Source organism: Hipposideros armiger, unplaced genomic scaffold (assembly GCF_001890085.2).
Source record: "Hipposideros armiger isolate ML-2016 unplaced genomic scaffold, ASM189008v1 scaffold_22, whole genome shotgun sequence".
Classification (NCBI taxonomy): domain Eukaryota; kingdom Metazoa; phylum Chordata; class Mammalia; order Chiroptera; family Hipposideridae; genus Hipposideros; species Hipposideros armiger.
The window spans coordinates 3,118,073-3,130,818 of NW_017731372.1; the positions used below are offsets into that span (position 1 = coordinate 3,118,073).

General features: G+C 35.5%; 1 protein-coding gene across 1 annotated transcript in view; it reads left to right on the forward strand.

Annotated features, from left to right (window-relative positions):
* HMCN1 (hemicentin 1) overlaps positions 1-12,746 on the forward strand; it is a 446,768-nt gene that overhangs the window by 312,490 nt on the left and 121,532 nt on the right. Inside the window, exons 44-48 of the mRNA XM_019635448.1 lie at positions 13-174; positions 5,267-5,548; positions 6,595-6,762; positions 10,925-11,038; positions 11,836-11,922. Coding sequence (XP_019490993.1) covers positions 13-174; positions 5,267-5,548; positions 6,595-6,762; positions 10,925-11,038; positions 11,836-11,922 — 813 coding nt within the window. The remainder of the gene's footprint in view (positions 1-12; positions 175-5,266; positions 5,549-6,594; positions 6,763-10,924; positions 11,039-11,835; positions 11,923-12,746) is intronic.

Consider the following 12,746-nt stretch of genomic DNA (forward strand, 5'->3'; position numbering starts at 1 on the left):
TTTTCTGTGTAGGTTCTCTGGTGCTGGATGATTCTTCGGGGCGAGTCAGAACTCTATCTGGAGGCAGACAGTTACAGATTTCAGTTGCTGAAAAATCTGATGCAGGACTCTATACATGTGTGGCGTCAAATGTCGCTGGAACTGCAAAGAAAGACTACAGTCTGCAAATTTATAGTGAGTTATTCATTAGCCAGGCTTTGGCACAGTTTGCTTTTAAATCTCTCCATCCTTCCCTTTTATTTTTCTTCATAAGTTTAGGATACATTCAAAGTAGTATGGTTATAATATACCTCTCATAAGACCCACACATTTCAATTATGCCGACATCATCCTGAGCAGTTTCTATTTCTTGCTGTTATTTATTCAGCAATACAGCTGTCCACTCTGTCAGCTTGGTGACAGGAGGCACATGGATGTGGCTATAATTTGTTGGGAACAGGACAGTGAACGTGTGGAATGGGGAGGGATGGCATTTCACCAGAGGGTATATTTATAATATGTAAAAATATGTCATTTTAAATAATGATTTGTATAAGATTTTAAAGTGTTTGAAATATGTAATTATCTCTTTTAGTCTTTACCTAAGTTGTCATATGTGACAAAACTATTGCCCCCACTTTGTATTAATGAAAACTTAAACCCAGAGAAAATTTCATGACCGACTGGCTTGTATGTGGTAGGAATGGCATTAGAACCCAGCATTACTAACACTGGCCCATTTTTCTCCTCACATACGCATGTGTTAGAGTTGATCTCATTTTCTTTCTTGGAATCAGTATTAATTAGGTGACTTCAGTTGCAAAGTTACAGAATAACTGGTGATCAGTGGCTTAAACAAGTAGAGGTTTGTTTTTTCACAGAATGAGAAGCCTAAGGTTGACAGTCATGAGGTGGTCAGCACTAAGCAAATAAAATTAGAAATGAAAAAGATGTTACAACTGATACAACAGAAATTCAAAGGATCATAAGAGACTACTACAAAAATTATATTCCATAAAATTTGACAACCTAGAAGAAATGCATGAATTCCTAGAAACATATAAGCTTTCAACACCAAATCATGAAAAAATTAGAAAATATGAACAGGCTGATTATGAGTAAGGATTTTGAATCGTAATGAAATACCACCCAAGAAACAAAAGCCTCGGACCATCTGGTGAATTCACTGGTGAGTTTTACCACACATTGAAAGATATAATGCTTATCTTTCTCAGACTCTTCCAAAAAATTTAAGAGGAAGGAATGTTTCCAAACTCATTTTACAAGGCAAGTGTTGACACCAAAACCACATAAGGATGCCAAGAAAGAAAAAAGAAAGAAAGAAAGAAAGAAAATTAACAGTCAATATCTTAATGAACATGGGTGCAAAGATCTTCAACAAAATATTAACAAGCCAAATTCAACAATACATTAAAAGTACCATACACCATGATCAAGTGGGATTTATTCAAGGGATTCAAGGATGGTTCAACATCTACAAATCAATGTGATATACCATATTAAAGAAATGAAGGACATAAACCATGTGATCATCTCAATAGATGCAGAAAAAAACATTTGAAAACATTTAACATCCATTTTTGATAACAACCCTCAACAAAATGTGTATAGAGGGAACATATCTTAACATAATATAGGCCATATGTGACAAATCCACAGCTTTTCATCTAAGATCAGGAACAAGACAAGGATGCCCACTCTGCCACTTTTATTCAGCATAGTATTGGAAATTCTAGCCACAGCAAGTAGGCAAGAAAAATAAACAAAGGCATCTAAATCACAAAGGAAGAAGAAAAACTCTTACTATTTGCAAGTGATGTGATATATGTAGAAAACCCTAAAGACTCTACCAAAACACTGTTAGAATTAATAAATGAATTCAGCAAAGTTAAAGGATACAAAATCAATGTACAGAAATCTGTGACATTTCTATATGTTAATAATTAACTATCAGAAAGAGAAATTAAGGAAACAATCCCATTTGCAATAGAATTAAAAGAATTAAATAGGAATAAATTTAACCAGGAAGTGAAAGACCTATACACTGAAAACTATAAGAAACTGATTAAAGAAATTAAAGAAGAAACAAATAAATAGAAAGATATTCCATGTTCATGGATTGTAAGAATTCATATTGTTAAAATGTACATTTTACCCAAAACAATCTACGGATCCGATGAAATCCCTATCAAAATTCCAATGGCATTTTTCACAGAACTAGAACAAATAATTCTAAAAGTTCTGTGGAACCACAAAAGATCCCAAATTTCCAAAGCAATATTAAGAAAAAAGAACAAAGCTGGAGGTATCAAGCTCCCTGATTTGAAACTATACTACAAAGCTATGTTAATGAAAGTGATATGGTATTGGCATGAAAACAGACACACAGGTCAATGGAACAGCATTTACAGACCAGAAGTAAATCCATACATATATGAACAAATTAATTTACAACAGAGAAGCCAATAACATATAGTGAAGAAAGAATAATCTCTTTAATAAATGGTGTTGGAAAATCAGCCAGCTATAATATATGCAAAAGAATTAACCTAGACCACTATCTTATATACATAATTAACTAAAAATGGATTAAAGACTTGAATGTAAGACCTGAAATACTGAAATTCCTAGAAGAAAACATAGGCGGTGAGCTCCTTGACATCGGCCTCAGCAATGTTTTCGTGGATCCAACTTCAAAGGCAAGGGAAACAAAAGCAAATATAAACAAATGGGACTCTTATCAAACTAAAAAGTTCTGCACAGTGAAGGAAACCATCAACAAAATCAAAAGGCAGCTGACTGAATGGAAGAAGGTATTTTCAAATTATACATCCAACAAGGAGCTAATATCCAAAATGCATAAAGAATTTATACTACTCAGTAAAAAAAAACAACCTTATTAAAAAATGGGCAGACATTTTTCCAAAGATGACATACAGATGGCCACCAGGCATATGAAAAGACGTTCAACAGCACTAATTATTAGGGAAATGCAAATCAAAACCACAATGAACTATTACCTCATACCTGTTAGAAATACCTATTATGAAAAAGACAAGAAATAGCAAGAGTTGAAGAGGATCTGGAGATAAGGGAACCCTCATACACTGTCGGTGGGAAAGTAAATTGGTGCAAACTCTATGGAAAACAGCATAGAGATTCCTCAAAAAATTAAGAATAAAACTATATAATCAAGCTATTCCACTTCAGGGTACTTATCCAAAGGCTATGAAAACACTAATTTGAAAAGATATATGCACCCGTGTGTTTACTGCAGCAGTTTTTTACAATAGCCAAGATATGGAAACAACCTAAGGGTCCATCGATGGATGAATGGATGATAAGATGTGGTATATGTATACAAAGGAATACTGCTCAGCCATGAAAAAGAATGAAACCTTGCCATTATTACCTGGATAGACCTTGAGGTTATTTTGCTAAGTGAAATAAGTCAGACAGAGAAAGGCAAATAAGGTATGATTTCACTCATATGTGGAATGTAAATAACAAAAGAGAAAAAGAAAACAAATAAATAAACCAACAAAACTAAATGAAAACAAACTCATAGATACAAAGAACAGATTGTTGGTTACCAGAGAGGAAGATGGGGGGGAGGTGTGTGAAGTGAGTGAAGGGGATCAATTGTGTGGTGAAAGGTGGTCACTAGAATTTTGGTGGTGATCACTTTTTAGTGCATACCGATGTCAAATTACAATGTTGTACACCTGAAACATATACGTTATATGCCAATTTTACCTCAGTAAAAAGTTGTATCTTTTCCTTTTATCAAGAGTGCTAAAAGTTTTCAAAACCCATACCTTCCACTCCCTGCCAGCAGACCTTTATTTAGATTTTATAGACCATAATAGATTCATGTGGCCACCTCAATTTTCAGAGACTACTGAGAAATAGTCTCAGCTTTTCCAGCTCCTCTAGTGGAAAGTAGAAGGAAGAAAGGAATTGGTAATAGATGTTAGGTTGTGAGCTAGGCTACCATATCTATTTTTAAAATTAATACTACAGGGAGCTGCCATGCCCTCTCAGAGAGCATCACTCTCCCTGCATCGCCATGTGTTCACCAACCTCGTAGCTCTCGGAATGCTGTCCTTTCGGGTTTTTATGTGGGCTTCATTACACAGGCATGATTGATTAAATCATTGGCTATTGATGATTGAACTCAATTTCCAGCCCCACTCAACTCCCTGGAGATTAGGGGGTAGGACTGAAAGCTCTAACCCTCTAATCACATGGTTGGTTCCTCTGGCAACCAGCCTCCATCCTTAGCTATGGTCTCAAAATCACCTCATTAATGTAACAAAAGACACATTTGTTGCTCTCATCATTTAGGAAAATTTCAAGGGTTTAAGGAGCTCTGTGCCACAAATGGGGATATATATAGACCTATTTTATATTATACCAGGGGTGCCAAAAAAATGTATACACATTTTAAGTGATGTTATCTATGTATTACTTTTCGAAGTTGATTTGACCTTGACACTTTTGATGAACACTGACTAGTTATTTTGTAGAACATAATAATTTGAGTTATCAGTATATATTGAGTATTACAATTTTAATACAGTTTTTTCCTTTCTTAAAATGTGTTTTCATTTTTGTTACCCTGTGTATATGTTTCTTTGTTTGTTTGTTTCTGTTTTGTTTATTTTGTTCTTTAGATTCCACATATAAGTGAAATCATATTGCATCTGTCTTTCACTGTCTGACATACTCCACTCAGCACAATACCCTCCAGGTCCATCCATGCCCCTGCAGATGGCAAAAACCCATTCCCTGCCCTGCTAAGCAATATTCCATTGTAAATATGTACCACCTCCTCTTTATCCATTCATCCATCAACGGACACCCTAGCTGTCTCTACATCTTTGTCATTGTAAACAATACTGCAAATATAATCAATCAATCAATTAATTAATTAATTAATTAATTACTACTACAAAGACTTTTGCAAATGATAAGTTCAGAAATTTGTATAATTCCTCAAAAGCAGGTAAAGTAGCAAACATGACATTCTTCCCTGTATTGATAGCTTTATTTTAGATATGAACTCATTTAGAAACATTGAAGAATTCTACTTCTCAATATAGCAATGTTGCATCTGTTAACTCTTAGGTTTTTCATTAGCAGTTAATATTTTGACATCAAAAATGAATTTAATGTTGGTTGATGAAAATGCCTATGTAAAACTTGAAGAAAACATTTCTTATTTTGTTTATTTTTCCTTTTTTTTTTTTTTTGTTTAATCCAGTTAGACCAACCATCACCAACAGTGGCAGCCACCCTACTGAAATTACTGTGACTCGAGGGAAGAGTATTTCCTTGGAGTGTGAGGTGCAGGGTATTCCTCAACCCACAGTGACCTGGATGAAAGATGGCCGCCCCCTGACCAAGGGAAGGGGAATGGAAATACTGGATGAAGGTCGCATCCTTCAGCTGAAGAATGTTCATGTATCTGACACAGGCCGTTATGTGTGTGTTTCTGTAAATGTAGCAGGCATGACTGATAGAAAATATGACTTAAGTGTACATAGTAAGTATAAATTAGCTCAATGAGTCTGTTCATTGGCTGATATAACCTATAACATCCTGGATAGGAGACATAGATCTTGAGGGTTGAGTCTTTTATTTATAATCTATTATTTTCTACATAGGCACCACTTCCCCAGATTAATCTCATCACTTATCTTTCTGTACTTGACCTACCATTTCTTGCCTTGCCGAAATATGCGTATGTTGATTCTTTTAGGAAAGCACATCGTGAAGTAGATAATTGTCCTCTTCAAGTACTTTGGTCCAATTCTACCCCAATTACTAATCTTTGATTCTGTGTTTTCCAAATTAGCTGTTTTGGCTCATATAAAGCTAGGCTCCTTAGAGCATACTGACTCAGTGTCAGTTGGTCATGAGTTATGTGGAGTCAGCCTTAATCGTCTAATTAATGAGTCATAGATAGCAATAGGAATAGACCAAACATAAATATTCTCAGGGACATTGATTTGTATGCATATAATTAGAATTACAATTTTTAAATCTATAGAAACAATGGTAAATTTAATAGACACAGTCTTATAACTTGAATCTAATTGGGACTCACGCACAAAGTCTAGTATTACTCTCCTGTACTTGGCAGCCACTGTGTGAGTCAAAGCTTTAAGAAATCAGGATGTGAAAGAGAAAAGGAATCAATCTTAAGTATTTTTTGTTAGATTATTTTAATTTTTTGGAATATAATTATTGGTTAGAAAATCCTGCCTATATGAAGATCCCGAATCCATGTTAGAGATTTACCCATAAAGATGAGTGACTCAGAAAATCACTCACAACCATTAGAGTAACGATAGGTAAGTCTTTATTACTGTTCATGGGGAAGAAGTGACATATTTACTTCCAGGAATATTACACTAAAAGTGCTACTACTACTTACAGTGAGATTATTCATGTGATTATTTATTTTTGCTTACTGTTGATCAGAGTAGGAAAGTCTTATTATTAAAAATGAACAGCATAGGATTTTGTATTTGATATATATTAGCCACCTTCATTTCCATCTCTTATTTGTTTTGTTTTGTCTTGCAGCCCCTCCAACCATCATAGGTAACCATGGGACACCTGAAAATATAAGTGTGGTGGAAAAGAACTCAGTATCCCTGACTTGTGAAGCTTCAGGCATTCCCTTGCCTTCCATTACCTGGCTTAAAGATGGGTGGCCCATCAGCCTCAGTAGCTCTGTGAGAATTCTCTCAGGTATTAGAAGTTCCCGTCGTCTGATAATCTGGTTATCTTCACATGGCCATCATTTCTTCATTTCTCACTTCTCTCTGTTTTATATTTCTTTTTGATCTAGCTGTTTACTCTAATACCCACTGATCATATTAGGAAAAAAATACTTAGAAGGACATCAGAAGCTCTATAAAAAAAGAAAAATCTCTCAACTCTCTCTAGTTCCTTTTAAAATAGAAATCTTGGCACTCAGTTATTACTTAAATCATGGTGATTCAGAGCATTCATGCTACAACGAGTACCAACCAGTTTGAAAAGTGAAGGATGAAAAGAAACACTGAAATTGATACCAGAGCCTAGAGCGATTCCTCTTGTATATTATATACCTCCATAACTATCTCAATTTATTCATGACTAATCGGAGTGAGTTTTGTATTTCCAGGATGGAATAGTTTACTGTGAGGTCACATTTTATTGTTGTTGTAAAAGAGATATTCAGCTTATTCCTCATCTAATTATGTAAGGAAATCTATTAGCTTATTCTTTATGGAGCAGTTTAAGTGTGGATACAGGTGTCTTGGGCCATGCCACAGGAATCCGTACTTGGCCCCTTTTAGTAATGACTTGGCTACAACTAAAAAGACTCTTGCCAAGTTTGTGGTTAATAAAAAGCTTGGATACTTAACAGAACACCTAATGTGATGACGGAAGGCATCCGAATTCAAACACACCTCATGCTGGAACTTTTGAGTTAAACCCAACGAAATAAAAGTTAAAGTATGTCCTGCCTGAAGTTCAAAAGCCACTGATGAAAATTAGGTGGGGATATAACTTCAGAATTCTTCATGTGAAAAGATCTCTGAATCATGTTATTCATTTAGTATGCGTTAACAATGTAAGGCGGTTATCACGAAAATAAATGCAGTATATTGCCACAGTAAGAAAATATATTTTCACCAGTAAGAAAAGTAAGAGATCACATGTACTCTGGACTTAAGTGACTCATTGGGAAAGCTAGCAAAAGGATTTATTGACAATATTTTTAAAGGAGGGTATCTGTGGTAGTAAATGATTACAAAACAATTTATGTCTGATTGTACTGAACCTGGAAAAAAGACACCTTATGTAACCTTGTGGTTACATAGTGAAAATTAAATTTAAATTCTTGAGGTGCTATGGTGTAGAAAAGGATTATGTTAGTTTTGTTAGTTCCAGGGGTAGAAAGTAATGCCAGTGTATGGAAGATACCAGGGATAGATTTGGGTCTGAATATAAACAACTTTAAAATAAATGTAATTAAATATATATATATATATATATATATATATATATATATATATATGTGTGTGTGTGTGTGTGTGTGTGTGTGTGTGTGTGTGTGTGTATGATTATGATTGTCGGAAAAGTCATGATGTATTTTTTCTGTTTTTCATTGCAAAAATACGTCATGACTTTTCCGACAACCCAGTATACATACTTTAAAGTCAAGATGAGCTGTTTTAAGAGGTAGTGATCACCCTGCCCCTAAATTTGTTCAAAGTTTAAATTCCCACTTTTGAAGGCTTTTCAGAAAAGATTCTTTCGTAGTGTTGCAATTAGGTCTAAATATCCTAAGGTTTCTTCAAGATCTTATTCTGTAAACTATAGGAGCTTGATGACTATCCATCGCTCTTGACTTCATTTATTGCCTATAATACCCACTAGATGTATGACCTCTTGCAAGTTCCCTGACTTTGCTAAATTTAGTTTCTGTACTTGTAAGGTGAAAATATTAACAAAATTGACTCCTTAGGGTTCTTGTAAAGATGGAATGAGTTAATGTATGTGAAGCGGTTAACGTAAGGCCTGCTTCTGTGGTAAGCAGCCAGTCCATACACGTGTGTTGTTTTTGCCATACAGCCTGGGAAAAAGATTGGTGGCATCCCTGTCCTGGGAGACATCCTAATGTCCTTACTATGATGCCTTCATTTTCATAGGCCTTCCAGGCTCTGTTGGTCTTCGGAAATCATCATAATGGCAAAGATTTTATTACAATTGGGTTTCCCCAAAACCTGAACACGTTATCTTCTTGTCTTGACATGATCCTCCTATTTTTGACTTTTTCCTAACTCTCCATTGCTGAAAACGGAAGAACTCATATTAAATATAATAGCCTTATCAGAGCTCCTGGAAATGAACAGGGCAAGAGAGAGTGAGGTACTCCTGCTTATTATAAACGTACAGGAGTGGTGTTTGGGTTTGGTTGAGTTTTGTTTTGCTTGACGAGCAGCTGGAGATCCTTGAGCAAGCACAGTAAAAGTATTTCACCTTGTGGTGCTGCCAAGGGAGTCATTCAGTTTTACAGTCTGAACATGTGCGTTGCGCAATAGATGAATGAGAAGCAAATGAATGGCATATGACGCGCCTGGTCCTTGGTCTGCCGCACGCTTCTGGCCTGTTAAGATCAGTCCTCCCGGGACTTGAAGTACAGCTTCTCTGAAAGCCGTGCTTGGGTGAAGTCTCTATTAACATTATGAAGTTATGTGCCAAGAAACGATACTGCTATAAAAATTTAATAGGTACAAGAAACATCTCCGTATAAGTCTTGCTAGCTGTCAGACCTTGTTTTTTGTTTTCCACTGGATTAAGTGAGAGGACCAGGAAACAAAGAAAAAAGAAAGATCATGAGACTCATGAGGTTGAGGTTTGCAGAGCCAGCAATGACTCATGAATGTTGGATCGTTTTAATATCTCTCAACTGGAATCACAGTGTGGTTTCACTGATCTGAAGTAGCAGACAGTGCTTGAATCTTTTCCTAATGACCATAAGCCTTTGACACGTTTAGATAATTTCTGTATTCAACTTGGCTTACGGGAATTCAGTTGGGGAAAAGGAATGAATTCAGGTAATCAGCTTTGTCTGTCTACACAAGGTACCACTGAGTTCACCTTTCAGTGGCTTAAGGATGGGAAGGTTGATTGTATTAGGAAAACTCAGTGAAAGCTTGTAGTGTTCATGAAAACAGAATGGAAACTCCTGATAAATCCAGATCCAGGTGGATATTTACGTGAACATCTCATGTTTAACCATTTCAATTTGTTTGGTTCAAATTCAGGGAACTAAGCAAAAATATACCAGCTAGAAAATTCTTACAAAACCTAAGAAATGCTGTACACTGTTTGCTTAGACTCGACTCCTCAAATTGTTTCGAGGACTCCACTCTCTCAGTGTGTCTCTTAGTTCTTTTCTTTCCATCTCATTTGCTGGCTCCTCCCTCATCCTTTGTTCTTAAATGAAGCTTCCCTCCACATTACACCTTTAAGCATATCAGAGTTTCACTCTCAGCCTCTATACATTTATTAGCTGAAGAATCTTGCTTTAAACAAAACATAACATTACATGGAAGTTCAAAATGTAAAAACAAAGGCACATCAATGAATGAGGCGACCCTCTCATAAACTTTGATATACATAATCCTGGGACTCCATGGTACTCAATTGAGAACCGGTGGTCAGGCTTCACTGTTTCATCCATCTGTCCTATATCATTGTCACCCATATCTGGATTGCTGGTGTAGTTGTCTTTCTATTATAACATTCCCATTTCATATATTCAATGGCAAACTGGGAATCTTTTTTAAAAAATCCTGTCACAGTTGTGTTTCTAACGTACAAATCAGATTATGACCTTTTTGTTTACACACTTTCATAGCCTTTATTGAACACAATAAAGTCTAGACTCTTTAGCATAACATTCAAGGGCCCACAGAAATTGGCCATACTCCACCTAGCCTCATCTATCACCATTTTCTCTACCTGCTCTGCTTAAGATACCACATCTACTGTCTATCTTTGTATCCTCATTCATACTCTGCTTACTATGGAGTCCGTCGACTCCTCTGTGTGTTCAAGTGTACTTACCTCTTAAGGTTATGTACAAACATCACCTCTGTGGAACTCCATTTCTTGCTTTCTGTCACATAGGATTGTATTTATTTTTTATCCATTGACCCAGAAAATTCTTCTGAACTAACCATTCTGTTTGACATGAACGTATGTGATTTATTTTTTTTAAAGCTTGACATAAATTCATGTAAAGATCTTTGAAGCATATTGATTAAATTTTACCTATATTGAACACCACTTGGAAAACTTGTGAAGTTTCAGATTTTGTTTTCTTGAGTCACCTGGTGGTTTACTTCTCCAGGAGGTAGGATTCTGCGGTTGATACAGACCAGAATAGAAGATGCTGGGCAGTATACTTGTATCGTAAGGAATGCAGCTGGTGAAGAAAGAAAAATCTTTGGACTTTCAGTATTAGGTATTTATATAATTTGCATATATCTAGAAAAAATCTAATTGGCTTATATACATTCTGGAACCAGAATTTAAATTTATATACAGCTTGATTTCACATTTATGTATTCTTTGTCCCCTGGACTATCACTATTGATAAGAATTCAATGTTAAAAAATGATTTGGAGGCAATCAGTTGGATTAAAATGGGCAAAGTGACACAGACAATTGTTCAGTGGTTACCAGTGGGAAAGGGGGGAAGGGAGCGGTGGATGAAGGTAAAGGGGGCCAAATATATGGTGATGGAAGGAGAACTGACTCTGGCTGGTGAACACACAATGTGATATATAGATGATGTATTATAGAAATGTACACTTGAAACCTATGTAATTTTACTAACCATCATCACCCCCAATAAATTTCAATTAAAAAAAATGGTTGAAATGCCATGTCTTGTCAGTTCACAGTTGTTCAACAATATTCTAAGACTCTGATAACTTATTTAATGTGAGTGGTTATTAGAATGACAGTGGAAAAAATAAATGTGTAGTAAATATTCTTACTCACTGACTTGTTGACATTTTTACCCAGACTTTGATTTACATTGCAATAAAATTATTTATATAATTGAATTTTTGACATATAACTTTATAATATATCTTAAAATTAGAATTGATCAAAATAATATTATGACATTATTCTAGTAATCAATTAATTTGGAGGTTTGCTTTAAACGTTCTATTGTAACTTAATAAAAACATAAACCTAGATGCTTATACAGTAACAGCTCTGCTGTTAAAACTACTTTTTCTGTTTTCTTAGTACCACCTCACATTGTGGGGGAAAATAGACTGGAAGATGTGAAGGTAAAAGAGAAACAAAGTGTTACTCTGACTTGTGAAGTTTCAGGTAAGAGGCTTAGCTCTCATACTTCTGCTGTCCCCCACTCACTAATTATTCATTATCTCCACTACATTTCTTAGTTGAGAAAAAGTCAAGCTGCTATAAAATGAATTTGAATTGAATTCTGAGCCAATATATGGAAATGTAGGAGGAAACTTCTTAGATTCTGTGGAGATTCAAGGGAAATTTCCTCCTGGAAGGAAAGGAGGGAAGGAAGGCAGGAGGGAGGGAGGGAGAGAGATACACTGGTCTTTGCTTTCAGTTCAATAAATTACTCTTTTAAAAAAAATTCTGCTTCTATTTGTATGTAGGGTTTTCCTGCCCCACCTCCTCTTATTTTCTGTTTCCTTCACTGTGGGTTGAAGGTTGTACCTTCCTTTCCTTTTCCTGTTTTCTTAAATTTCATTTCAAAGAAATAGGTAGAAGTTTTGGTGGAAGTATGAAATTATTGATAGTGGGGATTACCAGAAAAACAAAATTGTCACCTTTTGTTGACATGTTTAATTTCCATGTTTTTCATTTTTGAATTTTCCAGCTTCCCTCCTGTTTTTGATTTCTAGTTTCATACCATTGTGGTCAGAAAGGATACTTGGTATGACTTCAGTTAATCTTTAATTTGCTAAGACTTATTTTGTGGTCTAACATATGATCTGTCCTAGAAAATGTTCCATGTGCCCTTGAGAACAATGTGTATTCTGCTGTTACTGGATGGAATGTACTGTATAAGTCTGTTAGGTCTATGGTGTTTTTCAAATCCTCTGTTTTTGTTTTTGATTCTCAGGCTGTGTGAGCTATCGATTGTTGTGAGAGGATTATTAAAGGCCCCAGCT